The sequence below is a fragment of the Balaenoptera musculus genome, chromosome 20 (assembly GCF_009873245.2).
Source record: "Balaenoptera musculus isolate JJ_BM4_2016_0621 chromosome 20, mBalMus1.pri.v3, whole genome shotgun sequence".
Lineage (NCBI taxonomy): Eukaryota > Metazoa > Chordata > Mammalia > Artiodactyla > Balaenopteridae > Balaenoptera > Balaenoptera musculus.
The window spans coordinates 54,282,038-54,301,804 of NC_045804.1; the positions used below are offsets into that span (position 1 = coordinate 54,282,038).

Genomic DNA, 19,767 nt, shown 5'->3' on the forward strand with positions numbered 1-19,767 from the left:
AACTAGTATACCTGCTATTGAAGGACATAACCCGATGCCATGAAAGAATGAAAGAGGGGCCTAATTTGGAGTGGAGATGGTGAAGAGATAGCCATGGAAGGCTTCTAAGCTTGCGTAGCTTTTTACTAGGTTTGGGGAAGGGGCTGATAAGAGTGTTCCAAGCAGAGGGAATAGCATGTATTTGAAGTTTCAAGATATCAAGGTGCGAAAGGTTCAGCTTTTTACGGAACTGAAAGAATGCCAGTTTGAGTGGAGAATAATTGAATGAGGAAGGAGAAGTGGATTTAAAGTAAGGGTGGAGAGACAGTCATGGGCCAGATGATGCAGGGTCTTGTAGGCAGAGTTGGGGTGATGTACAAAGTGTAGTGGGAAGCTGTGGCACGTTATAGGCAGGTGAGTGACATGATCTGATTTACGTTCTGAAGTGATGATTCTGGCTGCTGTGTGGGGTATGCCCTGGAGAGAGGCAAGAATAGAATTAGGGAGACCCAGTAAGGCTGTGGTGGTGTAGCTGAAATATATGGTTGGTGATGACATTGAGTTGATGACAGTGGAGGCAGAGGGAAATGGACAGATTCCGGAGATTTTTGGAGGCAGCATTCACGGAAATTGGTAATAATTTGAATGTGGGTTGTGAAGAGGGGAAGGCATTCATAGTGACTTCCAGAATTCCTGCTTGAATGATGGGTTCAGTTGCCATTACTGATGGGGGACCACTGGATGGGTCTGGAGCTTCAGTGGACAAGGGAGCACAGAAGAGCAAGAGTTAAGTTTTAGACGTGTTAAGTGTGAGATGCCTGTGAAATATCCTATCAGAGATGTCAAGGAAATAAACATGACACATACTCTGGTGTCGAAAATGAGAGTCTGGTGTGCAAAGAAAAGGGTACAGATTGGAGATAAAAAGTTGAGAGTTGTCAGCATATAGATGATAACATTGTCTAGGAAGAGAGTGTATCTTGATGAGACCATTGGGTCCAGGGCTGAACCCCGAGGAAATCTGACGTTCAGAGGCTGGATACAAGAGGAGCAACAGGCTGGGATAGGAAAGACGTTTGAGAGGTAGGAAGCAAATCCATAGAGGGTGATGTCATGGGAACCGAGCATAGTTTCCGAGGGCGGGGGTGGGGGGGTGGTCAACTAGGTCTAATGTTCTGAGAGTACTGGTAAGGCTGCTTTGCTAGTGATGACTCCTGAGATGCCCTTTTAAACTACTCTGATTTCTTGTAATACTTGGGGGGATGGGGTTTTAGCCACCAGTGCAGATTGGAGCCCAAATAGGGAAAGGATCTTATGGAAACTTGTAACCTGTTGGTTTAGGGCAGCTTTCCTAACCTTTTCTATAAGAAGCACAGCCAGAAAAACCATTTCAGCGGTATGCTTTGAGCATAGGTGGGAAACATCAGCTCTTAGGGAATATGCAGCGAGATGTAAACGTGAATGTTCGTGTGTTCTATTACTGTCTTCCTGGTTGATTAAAGAAAAAGTGCTTTCTACTTCATAAATCAATACTACTTCAAAATACTGCAGATTTGTACAATTAATACCTTCTGTTCACTGAATATGGATATCAAAATTCGAAAGTTTATCTCTGGAGTCTTTGAGCGATTCTTCTAGAAATCTTTCTTTTTTCAGTTTTTCCTTTTGCCTCATCTTAAATCTTAGCAAAGATACTCATTTTGTTAGTAGTGCCAGGAAGCAGGCAGTTTCCATGGCAACTGACAGATTGCGTTTACTGTGGAAATTTCCGGAATTAACAGAGCTGCATTGCAGAAGGATGCATAAAGCAGTATTCATCTAGAGATCCTAACAGTATGGACACAGAAGAACAGTTGCAGTGCTGTGCAGGGTATGTGTTATGTTTATTTTCCTGTCTAAGGAGGATTACGAGTTATGAGGAGAGGGTAAAACAGCTTGAGGCGTTTTAGTATATGCTGGCTTGCTAAAATCAGAGAAGCTTTGGGAAAAAGGAGGAAAAATAATTTGGGAAGAAAGATGTGTTTGATAGCATTGGGAGGAAATCAAGATAAAGATAAATGAAGTAGAAGAATGCGATAATGAAATAAGAGGAGAAAACACACTTCAAACTGATTAAACAATAAAGGGGTCTTATAGAGGGTGGTTCTAGACACAAGAAGATATTTATTTATCAAAGGAAAATTAGCAGGCGTTGGCGAGCTCAGGGAATCACGTTCTCCTGTACGGGAAGGAGAATGCTGGTAAGGTAATGAGCTGCTGCCTGCTGAAGGGTGATTGCGCAGCTGTGAGGGCTGCTCTGGGTGTGGGGAGGTTTGCTGCTGCCTCGTGTACTCACTTCCCTGCACGCAGGGAGAGTCAGGGAAGGGCCGTCAGACCCTCAGTCCTACTCCCTGTGGATTTGTGGAGGATTTTTAAGAAAAAGCCTGAAATGTATCTCGAGATTAAATTCTGGAAATAAAACTATAGGACTTGGGTAGATAATTGGAATTTCTTATCCTCCAGAGCATGATTGTAAATTTGAAAGACAAATGATATGAAAAATAGATAGGATTTAGATCATTTAAATGATAGGTGATATTTAGCTGACTAGATGTCATGTAGGTTATGTAGTCAGCAAACTACAGCTCATGAGCCGAATGTGGCCTGCTGCTAGTTTTTGAAAATAAAGTTTTATTGGAATGTAGCCACACCCATTTGGTTACACAGTTGCCACTGAGACTTGTGTAGAGGGCAAAGCCTGAAATATTTATTCTCTGTCCCTTTACAGAAAAGTTTGGTGACTTGTGATTTAGATGGTGTATTGGATTCCTAGGGCTGCTGTAACAAATTCCCACAGACTTGGTGGCTTAAAGCAACAGAAATTTATTCTGTAGGGCTCAGGAGGCCAGAAATTCTGAAGTCAAGGTGTTGGCAGGGCTGTGCTTCTTTGGAAGGCTCTAGAGGAGGATCCTTCCGTCCTATTCCTAGCTCGGGTAGCTCCTGGCGTCTCTTGGGTTTTGGTAGTATAACTCCAGTTGCTGCCTGTCCTTACTTCCCTGTCTCTGTGTGTCTCTGTTTCCTTTTCTGTCTCTTTTAAGGACACTCATCATTATATTTAGGGTCCACCCTAATCCAGGATGGTCTTTTCTCGAGACCATTTTCTTAATTACATCTGCAAAGATGAGGTCACCTTCTGAGGTTCCAGATGGACATGTCTTTTGTTGGGGCTACAGTTCAGCCGACTGCATATGGTGTTAAAGAACTGGGTTTTGGCTTCTTAGACTACATTCTGTGTTAAGAAAAGTCAGTTCCTGGCAGGTTTCCTTTGGAAACCTGTGAGGCATATCCTCTGAAGTAGACTCGTTGACCTGCTAGAGAGGGTGTTAAATTTACTTTTCAAGGACCGGACAATACAGGCATAGTTAAAAATCATAGCAGACAGCCTCTGTGATGCAAACAGAAGCAGCTGGGTAGAGGTAGTACTGGAATATTCGCAGGAGAAAAGGTACTAAAATATTCACAGGAAACCATGAGCGTTGTCTAACGTTACATGTCTCCATCAGTCTCTCCTCAACTCCCACCCCCTAAAAAACAACAAAGTGAATCTGGAAATTTAATGAAAGGTAGTTGGAACCAAAATGAGAATCAGAATTTTGAGAGATTAGACTCATGACTAGATTATGACAATGGGAAATACATATATGATTTAAAATACGTAGATTCCATACATGAGTGGAGTGAATAGAGCTGTAAGTTTGAGACTTGACTCTGGTTAGAGAGCCTTTGTATTGTTATGAGAGCATATAGACTGTTGGCCTAGGCAGGCGAGGTCCGTGATGTTTCCTCTTACCTTCTGAGCACATTTATAAGCCATAGTAATGACAGTAGATCTCTATCCTTGCATCCCTTGGAAGTTTCATCTAGCATATTTGGGTATATTTGGAAATGTTTAAGCAGTGATACATGCCCATGGTGAAGAATCAAGTGGTAGACAGGGGATTCCAGTGTGGGTGCTGGAGCTGCAGAGAAAATCCTCCTCACTCTGTGATCTCAGGGACCCCAGCCTAGGGCCTGCATCCTCAGCTGTACACCTGAAAATGAAGCCCCTGGTGTAGACTTGATGAAGATAATCACCAGGAGAATTAAGCAAAGATGGTTAGAAGTGGATCCAAATTAGGGTTCACCAAGAATAAGCAGTACCAAACTAGCCTACTATACTTTAAAAAAAAAAAAAAGTTATTGGGCTGTAGATCAGGAATTTGCTGTGGGCTGGGTGTTTCTTGATTTCACCATATGGGGGTACAGAGGAGGAACATGAAGCCTGAGCCAGGATTTTCAGGCACAGTTTCCTGAAGGGCAAGACTGGATGAAGTTCATATATTCTTTCTAATTGAATTCTGTTAGTCTGTGACTGTGTGTATCTTCAACACCAAACTGAGACGTTAGCAAGCGGTAGGAATGGACATTTTCTTCTCTTCTTCCTTTAACAAGATGTTTTGTGTACTAAGTGCCACCCATGTTGAATTGTGTGCTTCAGCTTAAACAGCTTCAGAGAAGGATTCAAATTTAGCTACAATCACTTTATTTTTTATATAAATTTTATTTATTTATTTATTTATTTATTTATTTTTGGCTACGTTGGGTCTTTGTTGCTGCGCGCGGGCTTTCTCTAGCTGTGGCGAGCGGGGGCTACTCTTCGTTGCGGTGCGCAAGCTTCTCATTGTGGTGGCTTCTCTCGTTGCAGAGCACGGGCTCTAGGCACGCAGGCTTCAGTAGTTGTGGCTCACGGGCTCAGTAGTTGTGGCTCGTGGGCTCTAGAGCACAGGCTCAGTAGTTGTGGCACACGGGCTTAGTTGCTCCGCGGCATGTGGGATCTTCCCAGACCAGGGCTCGAACCCGTGTCCCCTGCATTGGCAGGCGGATTCTTAACCACTGCGCCACCAGGGAAGCCCCGCTACAATTACTTTAACTTTTAATTTTTCTGTTGGCATCTAGAATATACATAAGGAAATAGAATGAGATAAGGTTTAAAGCACAGATTGGGATTAAATTAAGCTGGTTGATCATAGTTCATACAAGCTAAAATTTAAGTACTCTAAGGGGTTCAAAAATACGCTAGATTTCAAGTAGATATATAGAATAGATGCATAGCAAAACGTGTCTGTTAATAAAATTTATTTCTATAAAAACTTTTCTCATTGACTTATTTGGATAAATGTCCCCCCAAAATAATAAAAATAAGCTTGAGAATGTAGTTGTTTCATAGTTATGTGTTTAAAAGATAATTCACATAGTAATAGTATTAAAAATTAGCTACAGGTTAGGAATGAAAAAAATGGTTCAGACCCTTGGTTCTTATTTGCTTGAGGAACTAAAGTTATGACTTTGTAAAAGCAATTTCATATTTGTAGTACAAAATGATGTATGAGTAGCAGCTGCCTGCTAAAATATTTAAGAAACAAAGGTGAAAATATGAAACGTAGAAAATTAAGACAACTTAATGCTAAACGCTATATCTGATTGCTAATAACAATAACAGCCAGGGTAAAGAAAAAAATGTACCCAGGGTTTCTCTTCCAACATTCCTGCAGAGACTGCCTGAGGTAAGGGGGCCCCTTCTGAGCCTCTAGTCTCAAAGACCGAGCAGTTTCATTCTCTTTTCTGCCCTCCCCCCTCACTGGTAACTACAGAAAATACCTGGAGAGGAACGGGAGGAGGAGGAGAAATGGATGCAGACACATTCCACTGGGTAGTGTGGTCGTTCTGAGAAGTGTTGTAGGTGGACGCAGAGAAGGGTTGTAGCAGCAAAATAGACTGAGAGTTGTATTTTTATATTTGCTGCTGTCAGCTGAGAGCACAGCGTTAGAGAACAAGGAGATTGGAGGGAGGAATATTTGCCTTTGGAGCAGTGAGTGCTTTGATTGAATGCACTGAGCCCTGGATGCCTCAAACTGTACACGTGCTTTCAACTGTAGACGTGTGACAGGCAGATCCCTTTCAGACAGAGTGGGGCCCGAGGAAACTCAGTCTCTCTCTCTTGACAGGTTTGAGGTATAATTGACATGTAATAAACCGCACCTATTTAAGGTGTACATTTGCTGAGTTTTGAGGTATGTAGGCACCTGTGAAACCATCACCACAGGCAACATAATGACATATTCATCATCCCCCAGAGTTTCCTCCTGCCCCCTTGTAGTTTTTATATCCAGACGTTTGATTTGGTTCTTCTCTCCATTCTTTAGTTTCTTGAACATATGGAATACAGTAATAAACACTGTTTCATTGTCCTTGTCTACTTATTCTAGCATCTCTGTCATTTCTGGGTCACTTTGAATTGGTTGCTTTTTCTCTTTATGATGGGTCATAGTATCTTGCTTCTTTGCATACTTGATGATTTTAGATTGCATGCTAGACATTGGGTGCTGGCTGTTTTTGTATCTTGTAAATATTTTTGAGCTCTGTCCTTTGGTTAAGTTCCTCGGAAGTAGTTTGATCCTTTCGGGTCTCTTTTTTCAGCTTCAGTAGGTGAGACCAGATCCTTCTGCGTGCTTCCCTGAATTCCCCATGAGTTGTGGAGTTTTCCACTCTTGTGGGCAAGAACAGGAGTTGTCGTATGAGCCTGGGTATCATTCCCTCTAATGCTTTTGGGTGGTTCTTTCCTCAGCCTTGTGTAGGTTCCTCATAAGCTTGTGCTGATCACTGGGGGGCCCCTGCATGTCTGTGGGGTCCTCCTTCTGTGCGGCTCTCTCTTATCTAGTACTCTGCCTTGAGAACTCGGTCTCCCCAGACTCCCAGATCCATCGCCTCCTCGTGAGGATCTGCTGGATCTGCCCTCCCTGTGTTGCGGTCTGTGAAGTCTCCCTGGGCAGTGCGCGGGGGTGGTTGAGGGCTCGCCTCGTGTATTTCCTGCCTCTCGGTGCTCGCTGCCTTTTGTTGTCCACTGTCCAGGGTCTTCAAGACCTTTCCGTATATGGACTTTTTCTTCAATTGTTCCAGGTGTGAGTATCAGTCTGTCTCCCGATGCTCCATAATAGCCCAAGCACAAGTGCCACAGACACTCATCGTGAGACAGGAGGGGAATTAGGGAATTAGGGAATAATATCTTCAGTGCTTTGAGAAGGAGCATCTCTGAATATGATATTTTGCAGCATTCCAAATCGTTTTTTACAAGAATGATTAGCATTTGTAATAAAGTAGATGAAATCATGACATTCATAAAAAAGGACTGGAAAATACTGAGGAGAGAACAAATTTGGATAAATAGGCAACAGAATTACTGAAAAGGGTGATAGATGAGAAAAAAAGACATTGCTAGGAAACTGAAAATGCAGTGGTAGAATGAAATCCATATTGCATGTGGAACTTAAATGGTACTGCATGACAGCAAAAGAAAAGAATGTGATGGGAATAACTGATTTGAAAACATACAAAGTACCACATTTTTTACATATATAAATGCATAAATACAGTCGGAAGGTAAACAACACCCTGGAGAAATACTTGCAATACAGGACGAAGGGTTGATAGGTATGTTAATAGAAAAAGAACTTTTTAGCAGAAGCAGCGACAGCAACACAAACACCCGTCTAGGAGGGCTCTGGCTAAGGGGGTGTTATCTCAGGAGGTTAACCAAAGAAACAGTGTTTACCAGATAGCTCAGAACATTCAACTCCAAGAGTAATACATCAAAATGCCACTTAAGAGTGAGTGATCTAACCCTAATCACCTTTCAGGTTGGCCTGAGGGAAAGGGCGCTCTGGGCCGGGCACAGGCTCTCGCGGCTGCTGCTGCTCGGTCAGCGCAGGCTCTCCAGGCAGCGTTATGCAACCACGTGGACCCGGTGATGGCTGATACGTCAGCGATGCACTCAGTGAGGTCTGTAAAGCAGTAGGTGCAACAGGTCATTCGGTGACCTATCCACGTAGTACAGAAAAATGCAAAGGATCTATACTGAATTGTGAGTAGTACTTTTCTCCGGATTATGATTGATTTTTCTTTTTAAATTTCTCTTCTACCTGTGTAGCTGTAAGAGGGATTTAGGATTGGGCAGTCTGCTTGGAAAAAGAGGCTCAGGAACTTGTCCTGCTGCTGAATTTGCACAGCAGAACCCTGTGTTTAGTAGATGGTGGGGCTGGGGCTAGAGCTCTCCCAGGTAACCTTGGCCGTGCCGTTCTGTTTCTTTAAAAAACAAGCCCACCCACCACCTATGTACCAAGCCCCAGGCAGCTTTATCAGACACATGAGATAGAAATACAGCTTTTCTCAGTGCCCAGTCTGATTACGTTCTGGAACATTATGTCACAGTTCTTTAGTTGTTTTGGAATCGGTAGGATTTCAGAAATTCATAGATTAGTCTGGGCCAATGAAGGGATGGTAATTAAAATACAGAAGTGATGGGCTTCCCTGGTGGCGCAGTGGTTGAGAGTCTGCCTGCCAATGCAGGGGACGCAGGTTCGGGCCCTGGTCTGGGAAGATCCCACATGCCGCGGAGCAACTGGGCCCGTGGGCCGCAATTACTGAGCCTGCGCGTCTGGAGCCTGTGCTCCGCAACAAGAGGGGCCGCGATAGTGAGAGGCCCGCGCACCGCGATGAAGAGTGGCCCCCGCTTGCCACAACTAGGGAAGGCCCTCACACAGAAACGAAGACCCAACACAGCCATAAATAAATAAATTAAATAAATAAATAAATAAATAGTAGTGATGATTCAGTATTAAATAGTAAACGGACAAGTTGCTCCTTTCTATCCAGAAGATCAATTATCAGAGAAAGTACTGAGACATACAGATGGCCAACAGACACTTGAAAAGATGCTCAATATCCCTAATTATTAGAGAAATGCAAATCAAAACCACAATGAGGTATCACCTCACAGCTGTCAGAATGGCCATCATCAAAAAGTCTACAAATAATAAATGCTGGAGAGGGTGTGGAGAAAAAGGAAACTTGCCTATAGGACTATTGGTGGGAATGTAAATTGGTGCAGCCGCTGTGGAGAACAGTATGGAGGGTCCTTAAAAAACTAAAAATAAAGCTACCATATGATCCAGCAGTCCCACTCCTGGGTATATATCTGGGAAAAAAACCCTCTAATTTGAAAAGATACATGCACCCCAAGGTTCATAGCAGCACTATTTGCAATAGCCAAGACATGGAACCAACCCAAGTGCCCATCAACAGACAGCTGGTTTAAGAAGATGATATATATATATATGGAATATTACTCAGCCATGACAAAGAATGAACTATTGCTATTTGCAGCAACATGGATGGATCTAGAGAATATTATACCTAGTGAAGTAAGTCAGAGAAAGACAAATACTATATATCATATATGTGGAATCTAAAAAATAATACAAATGAATCTATATACAAAATGGAAATAGACTCACAGACATAGAAAACAAACTTATGGTGCTAACTCCCCCTGCCCTTGAATACGTAGACTTACCCACCCTGTGAGTGGCAGCCCGATATAAGGCACGAGAGAGACATTGCCAGAGCATGTGTACCCTCCCTGTAGGGTTAGCTCTGAAAGAGAGGAATTGAACTGAGTGTGTTTAGTTTCTTCTCTATATTCACTGATCAGTCAGTAAGGCCTCAGGTGAGAGACCAGATCCCTCTGCATGGAACAGTGAGGCATGGGAGGAATAAGTGTTCCCTTAGACAACTGGGAGAGGTAAGCCCTGAAATCTTTGATATTTTCCAGTCATTCATATGGCATCTTTTTATAAAGCCAGGGAATATTGTCTTTTGAAAAGGAACATGAAGATACTGACCACATGGGACATATACCCAATCTGTTTATAGTAGCTGTTGAGTATCTGTTGGTAAGGTATGGTATGTCCATGAATTGATTTTCCAAATTTGATTCAAATTGATAAGGTTGATTGATTTTTTTTTTTACGTTTTAATCCTTTGTGTTGGTGTCTGTAGATTTCACCAGAGTCTATTATTACCACTAAAATTCTACTAACCTTTATATAGGAGAAAATATATTAATGGTAACATCAGTCTATATCTAAACAGCTTCCCTGGTGCTGTTAATATCTATCCAAAAATATATACTGTTTGAAATGCTGTATTCAAGAGATACATTGCACGTTTAATTCAGATTTGTGATCTGTAAGGCATTAAAAAAATGTAAGTGTGTAGCTGATTTTTTACCTGGAATGTGTATCATTTGATAATCTAATTACAAGTCCTAATACAACAAAGACTACTAAAACTTGTTTTCATATTAAAGACCTCTAAAGCCAGAGGAGAATATGACTGATTTTTCTATGGACTTTTTTCTACTGGACTTTCCTATGTAGAGGGCTAGATAGGGGGCTGGGATTGTATTCCTTTCTGAGAGTTGGGTTAATTTGAGATTTGGAACCTCAGTCCTTTGCTTGTTTCTTGAGTGGACCCAACAAAAACATTGGAGGGGTGTCCTGGTTAAGTATTGCCCATGTAGAGCACTTAACCTATTTTAGAAGGAATATAAGAGTAAATAACTTGTTTACTGATAGGCAAAGGCATTGAGGATGACTTACAGGTTTGTGGAGTTGAGTCAGACTAATTTCCAGGTAAGAAATTAATAATGAAGTGACTGGGAATTTCTGATACTGTCTAGTAGAAGTAACACTTAAATCTTGTTTGATAGATTTGCTTAAAGTTAAAGAACTATAACTAGGGTTTTGGCCACTTGGTACAGTTGCCTCAGTGATTGACTGCTAGAGTTTCATGGTAAAGGTTCAGGTCAGGCTTCCAAATCTGGTCACTACAGTGCTTTATCTACGTACAGTTCTTCTTTGGAAGCAATCATGGTTGGACTAACTCTTATAACAGTAGCTGTAAAATTGACTCAGTTTGATTGGAAAGATCGCCAGTCCAGTATGAATGAAGACGCTATGAACATGCCTTGGTGATGGCATAACCGTAGCATGTTTTTCCGTGGTTCTCACAACTCTTTTCCTGTCTAAGTGAGAAAATGGAACTCTGGGTAGTAATCACATTCTCCTGTTCATCTTTTTCTTTTGCAACTGTATTGAGATATCATTTATACACCATACAGCTCACCCATTTAAACTGTATAATCCTACTGCTTTTAGTATATTCAGAGTTGTACATCTGTCACCTTACTCAATTTTTGAACATTTTCGTTAGCCTAAGAAGATAACTCACATCCCTTGTCTGTCAATCTGTTCACTTTCAAAAAGAAAAAAGAATCTTATCCAGAAACCATGCAGCAGGCCTACAGTAAGCTAAACTATTAGCAGAGATATTTCATAATTCTAAAATTTGATCTTCAGTGTGATAGACAATATTATAACTTGTTTTTCTCTGGCTTTATGTAGTAATGAAATATTCATTTCATTTCATTTCTCAGGAATGCTAGCAACAAATGTTATATGACACAATGTAATCATGAGTGCCGATAGCCTTTGCCATATTCTGTTGGCTAGAAGCAAGTCGCAGGTCCCATCCATATTCAAACAGAGGAGCTTATGCAAAGATGTGGGTGCCAGGAAAGTGGAGGTCATGGGCAACACCTTAGAGCCTGTCTGCCACTACCCTCAGCAGTAGGCTAGTGCTGTATATTTCACCAATGATTAAATTGAGCCATAAAGATGGTGTTTTCTTGCCAGTGATCATAGAACAATAGTCATTATTCATGGAACTTCTTTATGTTAGAATATTTCCTGGCTTAACCTGTCTACTTCATGAAGAAGATTACTGAGAAAATTAGTCAACTGGGCTTCATCTGCTTGCCTAGATCTGATTTCCATCTTAGCCAGTTCAAGCTTCACCTCCATACCTGAATGGTCACTTAGGCCACTGCTTTCTGGGCTTCCTTTGACTCTAGATGCTAGGGTATATATAATATTGGTGAAAGTATTTTGTAAACTGTAAAGAACTTGTATGAATGAAAGCTGGTGTTATGACTTATTAAAGTGATGATTTGAGAATCTGGCATTTGGAATGCTGGTTCACTAAGTTGTTATTTAGAGAAAGTGTAGTAACTTTTTAACTCTAACCTTGACTCTTGGTTATTATTAATATCAATACTAGTGTAAATGATTATTCTGAGGGAGTGATTTTAAAATTCTAAATATATGAGAACCTTAAAAGTAACTACAAAAAACAGTTCTACTAATCTGAGAAAACATTTCCTAAATTTTGGAAGAAGAAATAGATAACCAATCATGTTCTTGCTTGTATCATTAGATCAGATTTTAAAAGAGATTCTGATCATTTAATATGAAATTGAAGAAAGGTAGATGATATTCAATGGAATCTTTTTCTTTATGTCTGTTGCACTCTCTGGTTTGATACAGTTCATCCCTACACATTGGTATGTGTGTGAGAGAGAGACAGACACAAACGAGATTGATTTTACATTTTTCATTGGATTTGCTTTTCTACAAAGTATGGTTAGAAGTTAATACTTTGATCTCCGTGCTGGCATTTTGGAGATGATTTTTTTATTTAAAGAAAATCTGTAACAAGTGAGCGCTTCTGTCCATAAATCATTCTTTTTTCACCCCATTGCTCTATCTGTTGATCAAGGGCTGAGAGGCTCAATTTTGAATAGCACATGGTAGTTTTCCTCTTAGAGCCAGCTGGCTAGTTGTTTAACTGTTCTCCCACCTCAGCATGGCTTTAACATGAATAGGGCAGTATCCTAAGGTGCTCATTCCCAAACTTCGCTAGAATCATCTGGGTATCTTTAAATATACTGTTTTTTGACCCCTATCCCCACATATTCTGATACAATAGCTATATGATGATACCTGGGCATTGGGATTTAATAAATCTCCACAGATGATTCTGATGAGCAGCAGAGTTTGTGAACAGCTGTATTAAGGATTGAGGACCTGGAATGATTAATGTTGGGTAAGGTAGGGTAAGGACTTTTTGGAAGTGAGGTTCGTAGCACCTGGGATTCTGCATTTGATAATGCAGTTTTGCAAAGTTCGGAAAAGATCTCATATTTGGAAATGAAACTGGTCTGCAGTATTAGTTTCTTCAGTAAATGGAAATTTGGTTTTATGAATCCCATAAAAGCTAAGTTTATTGACTGCCTAAATTTAGGCCTTTCTTAATTAACTCAGTGTGTAAAAAACCAAGATGACACAAACGAACAGAAAAAATCCCCAGAAACCCAGAGCGCAGACTGTTTTAGTAACTGATGAGAAAACAAATTTTCCCACGCATTAATCAGTGCTAGCTAAAAGAAAAAAAGTCAAAACCTATTTAAAATGTGGAAAAATTGCTTCCCAATATTTTAACAGAGAGAGACTGAGAACACACAGCATTGAATCGTCAGGAAAACTGAAGATCTCCCCTGAGCAGCACTGGGATTTCACTGCAGAGGACTTGAAAGACCTTGGAGAAATTGGACGAGGAGCTTATGGTTCTGTCAACAAAATGGTCCACAAACCGAGTGGGCAGATAATGGCAGTGAAAGTAGGTGACACCCATGATTACTTATGGTACTTTAGTCCACTCGGTGCAATTTCTTGGTGCAGTAGTACTACTACTGCTCTGTCCTTACTGGTGTGGTAAATATGGGTGTTCCTAAAATGGTTTCTCCGAATTCTTTTGAGGGTGTTTTGTATAGAGGTTGTCCTACCGGTGGCATGTTTCCTGCCTCTCGGGAAACATGAGTCGCGAGATGTGCATGTCCCCTGCACTTGCGGCATGATTCTTTAACGTGTTTTAAACTTCAGGCCCTCCCGCTGGCTGCCAAGGTGAGTTCCGGTGGGGCGGCCGCACCCTGGGGGCCGGGCAGTGCCGCGCCGCGCCGCGCCAGAGCTGGACGAAGAGGCGGCGCACTGGGTTGGGCAGGGTGCGGGGCTAGGGCTAACAGCAGGCTCGCTGACGGTTTCCCGGAAACCACGCACATGCTGTTGCCACTAACCTCAACCTTACTCGGTCCTGACCGGCTCGGCTTCTCTCTGTTCCTTTCACCTCCGCTCAGTACCGCCCTGTGCCCTGGCTCCAAGGTTGTACTGAAACGCACACTTCGTGATACTGCTGTCCCAGTCTGTCATTACTGTGAGTGTCGTGCCACTGAATATGTTCATTTAAAGCAAAAACATCAAGAATGGCCAGAAGTGGAGATTGGCCGCTAGACTGTACCTGGCAGGCTTATGTTGGTACCTGTGAGGAACTCATGGTTTCCGTCTGACTCCCAGAGGGCCCACGTCATTGTAACTTGTTCATGTGTTTGTTCAGATGTTTAACGAATATTTGCTCTGTGTAAGATATTTCAGGAAAGTCAGCGATGGGGGGAGGGGGGCAGTTTAAAAGGAAAAAATGAGATATGGCCACACTCTCATCGAACTTAAAATTTTTATGGGAACAAATACTTTCCCAGTTTGCAAGAACTGAGAATGGGTTTGCCGACAGTCTAAGCTAATCATCTTCCTGTTAGTCCCCTCCCTGTTTTGAGAGTTTATCAAAATGGCTTGATGAGAGGAGTGACCTGTTTCCTACTTGACTTTTGGGAGTGGATTTGTGTCACATTAATATAAAATGCTGCCTGTGTTGAAGTTTATTGTGAGCAAAATGTTATCTGTTTTAGCCTCCTTCACTGTTGAGCATTTCTCTTTGCTGGGTTATATAAAACTTATGAAAAATTAATGGTGGGGAGAAACCTTAGGATTCTCTCTATGGGTTCCTAACCTGTTTTTGGTCGTATTTCTTTTACAATGTGGTGACAGCTGTAGGCTTTTTTCTTGGGAAGATGCATAATACACAAAATTTTGCATATAACCACAGACCTCTAAAGATGCCCAGGCTAAGACCTCTGCTTTGGATTACCTGTTGAAATAAAATGTTGTTTTTCTTGGAATGTAAAATTCTTTTTATGTTGTGAGCTGTAGTGTGAGTGGAAAGAAAGTCATTTTATTTAGACTTTTCTGCATGAGTGTTGCATTGCCCTTATGTACTGTCTGTGCATGACGCTCACTTTTACTTGGCTGGGGCTTAAGGGAAAGCTATCCTATATAACTAAAGTCCTAAACTTTTCTCCCAGATACCAGGGAAGGTACTTTTTAAATAAGTATGTCCTGCTTTTTTCAGTCTGTGCTATGTGTGCTTTACTATGTTGATCAGCATCATGAGCTGTTTTGGTAATCTGGATAGACTTTAATCATGGTTAATAGGTTTTAAAGGTAAATAAAGAAGTTCCTTCATTTGGATGTTAAAGTTTTTCTTAATTTGCTAACATTTCAACTGTATAATGCTTAGTCAAATTTTGAAAGAATTTAAGAGTGAAAACAGGAAATTGTTGTCTGCCATTTGTAATCTGACCTTATTTTGAGATCCCCTGTTGGAATGCTATTAAAAACCCCAGTTCTTAAGAAGTACTCCTCAGGTGGTGATGGGACCCGCAGACTGATAACTGTCATGTCTGTACTCATCAGGTGATGCTGTCTATCTTTGTCACCTTGAATTCTTGAGCAAGCATGATAGTTTAGCATGGGAGTGGTGGGAGGGCAATTTAAAATGAAAAAGGAAAACATGAGATATGGCCACACTCTCACTGAACTTGGTAATCTGACATTCCAGTCAACATATTGATGGGGTGTAAGGATTGGATTTCATGAGTTCGTATAATACTGGAAGAGTGTTTGTGCATTAATATATATTAAAATTGGATACCAATTTGATGACTAGTATATGCCATCTACTACAAATTTAAAACGTATTATTGTTGGTCTCTTTGAAAAAACTTAGCCCTTCATCATACCGAGAGTTTATTCACTCTTCACTTAGGCACACAGACCAGACTGAGGAGTGCAGATACACAGAGGCATTGTACGATTGAGGAGTTAGATCTGACATTTTACACGTAGATGGCTCTATTCCTGAGCATGCACTGGGTTTATCTCTGAGATAAGGACTGGGGAGATTTAAAGGAACTGTGAGACAGTGGTTCACACTCCTGTAAATATTCCTTGGTGTTGGTGAAATGAGAAACTCACTAGAGGTAGCTGTATACTAAGTGTCTTATTATGCACTTAATACAGAAGGATTTCTTTTTTTTTTTAACATCTTTATTGGAGTATAATTGCTTTACAATGTTGTGTTACTTTCTGCTTTATAACAAAGTGAATCAGCTATACATATACACATATCCCCATATCTCCTCCCTCTTGCGTCTCCCTCCCACCCTCCCTCCCTATCCCACCCCTCTAGGTGGTCACACAGCACCGAGCTGATCTCCCTGTGCTGTGCAGCTGCTTCCCACTAGCTATCTATTTTACATCTGGTAGTGTATACATGTCAGTGCTACTCTCTCACTTTGTCCCAGCTTACCCTTCCCCCTCCCTGTGTCCTCAAATCCATTCTCTACGTCTGTGTCTTTATTCCTGTCCTGCCCCTAGGTTCTTCAGAACTAATTTTTTTTTTTTAGATTCCATATATATGTGTTAGCATACGGTATTTGTTTTTCTCTTTCTGACTTACTTCACTCTGTATGACAGACTCTAGGTCCATCCACCTCACTACAAATAACTCAATTTCGTTTCTTTTTATGGCTGAGTAATACTCCATTGTATATATGTGCCACGTCTTCTTTATCCATTCATCTGTCGATGGACACTTAGGTTGCTTCCATGTCCTGGCTGTTGTAAACAGTGCTGCAGTGAACACTGTGGTACATGACTCTTTTTGAATTATGGTTTTCTCAGGATATATGCCCAGTAGTGGGATTGCTGGGTCGTATGGTAGTTCTATTTTTAGTTTTTTAAGGAACCTCCATACTGTTCTCCATAGTGGGTGTATCAATTTACATTCCCACCAACAGTGCAAGAGGGTTCCCTTTTCTCCACACCCTCTCCAGCATTTATTGTTTATAGATTTCTTTTAAATAAATTTATTATTTTATATTTATTTTTGGTTGTGTTGGGTCTTTGTTGCTGCACACGGGCTTTCTCTAGTTGCGGTGAGCGGCGTTTACTCTCCATTGTGGTGCACGGGCCTCTCACTGCGGTGGCTTCTCTTGTTGCGGAGCACGGGCTCTAGGTACGTGGGCTTCAGTAGTTGTGGCACACAGCCTCAGTAGTTGTGGCTCGTGGGCTCTAGAGCGCAGGCTCAGTAGTTGTGGCGCACGGGCTCAGTTGCTCTGCAGCATGTGGGATCTTCCTGGGCCAGTGCTCGAACTCGTGTCTCCTGCATTGGCAGGCGGATTCTTAACCATTGTGCCACCAGGGAAGTCCCTTGTTTGTAGATTTTTTGATGATGGCCATTCTGACCAGTGTGAGGTGATACCTCATTGTGGTTTTGATTTGCATTGCTCTAATGATTAGTGATGTTAGGCATCCTTTCATGTGTTTGTTGGCAATCTGTATATCTTCTTTGGAGAAATGTCTATTTAGATCTTCCACCCATTTTTGGGCTGGGTTGTTTGTTTTTTTGATATTGAGTGTGAGCTGCTTGTATATTTTGGAGATTGATCCCTTGTCAGTTGCTTTGTCTGCAAATATTTTCTCCCATTCTGAGGGTTGTCTTTTCGTCTTGTTTATGGTTTGCTTTGCTGTGCAAAAGCTTTTAAGTTTCATTTAGGTCCCATTTGTTTACTTTTTATTTTTATTTCCATTTCTCTAGGAGGTGGGTCAAAAAGGATCTTGCTGTGATTTATGTCATAGAGTGTTCTGCCTGTTTTCCTCGAAGAGTTTTATAGTGTCTGGCTTTACATTTACGTCTTTAATCCATTTTGAGTTTATTTCTGTATGTGGTGTTAGGAAGTGTTCTAATTTCATTCTTTTACGTGTAGCTGTCCAGTTTTCCCAGCACCACTTATTGAAGAGGCTGTCTTTTCTCCGTTGTATATTCTTGCCTCTTTTATCAGAGATAAGGTGACCATATGTGCATGGGTTTATCTCTGGGCTTTCTATCCTGTTTCGTAGAAGGATTTCTTTATCAGACATTAAGCTTATCCTGGAAATTATCCTAAGATTTACTTGCGGTATCTGTACCAAAGTGAACTGTGGTATTAACCTGATTTTTAAAAATTATCATTTATTCCTCATTATTAGTTTTGAGGGAGCCCTTCCCCAAATTTATTTTGCCACATATAAGAAATGTTTGAAAAAATGAGCTCCTAGTTACAGGAAATAATTATCTCCAAGAGATAATTAATCTAAAAATCAGTTATGATATCATAAATCAGATTCAGCAACATAACACACAATATATGTAAGAGTTATACTTACGATAGTTTCTTGACCTTTGGCCTGAGCACAGTTCCCCAAGCTGCCAGGGAGGTTCTGTGTTAGACCTAGGATGTGGGAAATTTGAATCCTTCATTTTTAATTGCACACGCTTGGGTAAGCCGGTTTTACTCTTCTGTGAGTAGTTTGTCTTGTACTATTTTGTCTAACTCTGCCTGAGCGACTGAGTCACGGGACTGCTGAGGGCAAAGCCATCATTGCCGCAGGGTCTTTTAAAGCTCAGGAGGGACGTCCTTTGACGCCAGCTGGTACTTCAGGCTTGGATCAGTATCGTCTGCAAATAACATTTATTTCACGCCCCATTTTGCACAATGGTGGAATAACCACTGAATGCAAAGATTAGACGCGCACGGTCACCATCCTCTAAGGTGAAGTAGGGCTTAGCTGAGCTCTGCTTAGCTCTCTGGCAGGGCTGGTTATTGCAACCAATTCTGGGAAGAGCCCAGAATTCAGACCAAGTGTTTGAAGAAGCAGTCAGGATTAGGTTTCCGGGCTAGGGTTAGAGAAATTCGAATCTGGGAGAAACCCCCCGCAGAGTTAGTCCACAGATGGTCAGAATCCACTCAGAACAATCCAGGGACACAGGAGTAAAGAGTTAGGAAGAGTAGCTGCAGTGCCACGGTTCAGGCCCATGGCTGGAATTGAGTGGGACGGCAAAGGCAGATTGCTACCAGAGGGAGGAGTGACCTCCTGCAGGCCTGGACTGCCGCCCCCCGGTTGTTAATTAGGTCCGGATTGACTTCTTGAAGGATCGTGCCCAGTTCTTGTTTGTAGGCCATGAGAGAAAAACAGGGGAGAGTAGGAAAGAATGAAAATGGGAGGGAATAGAAAGGAATGAAATTGCTGTTGCTAAAGACAGAAGGCAGTGGAACTGTTATTTGGAGGGTGAACGTGGGAGTAAAGGTCTCATCTCACTGGAGAGTGGAGCTGATGCTGGGCCTCTAGATGGGGTAGGAAGGTGTGAAGGTTGTCACTGCTGGTCACTATGATGAGCTTTGAGTCTTCTAATTGAGAAGTTCCCTGAGTTAATCAGGAAAGCAGTCGGCTCTTTGCAGTTTGTGACCTCATATTTAAGGGTTTCAGGTGTTTCCCTTTCTTGGCCATCTGCCTGACATGTGTTACTCCTTCCACCCTCAGTGCTCTTCCTCTACTCTTCCAACTCTCCTGCTGCGCTGGTTTAACTTTTCCTGATCCTGGGCTGCTAGCCCGATCTCGATTCCTGCATTCTTGCCTCTCCTTGGTATTTGGGTCTTGACGTCAGTGTGCTTGAGCTGAGACCCAGGTTACCCCACTGCCTGGTGGGAAGGACCAGAGCCCTCCGCCCGAGAGTATCAGCACCCACAGCCCAGCCCTCCCCGAGCAGAGCAGCGTGGGGCTTTCCCCTGCTCACTGGGTGGGCCTCCTATGCAGGTGGGGCTGCGAGGGTCGGGAGGCAGCTGCGCAGTGGGGACCTCGCCGTTTCTGTCGGAAGTTCAGTGCTGAATAGCTGGCGTGGGGACTGTGAGCGCTGTTGGAGGAGGGTCATTTGAGTCTCAAGCGTTGGTCTTGCCCAGTGTTCTGAGGGCAGTGGAATGAGACTTGA

The 19,767-nt window shown here is 42.0% G+C and overlaps 1 protein-coding gene across 1 annotated transcript in view; it reads left to right on the plus strand.

Annotated features, from left to right (window-relative positions):
* Window positions 1-19,767, plus strand: part of MAP2K4 (mitogen-activated protein kinase kinase 4) — a 103,294-nt gene that overhangs the window by 43,948 nt on the left and 39,579 nt on the right. Inside the window, 1 exon segment of the mRNA XM_036836023.1 lies at window positions 13,236-13,410. Within this exon segment, the coding sequence (XP_036691918.1) occupies window positions 13,236-13,410 (175 nt within the window).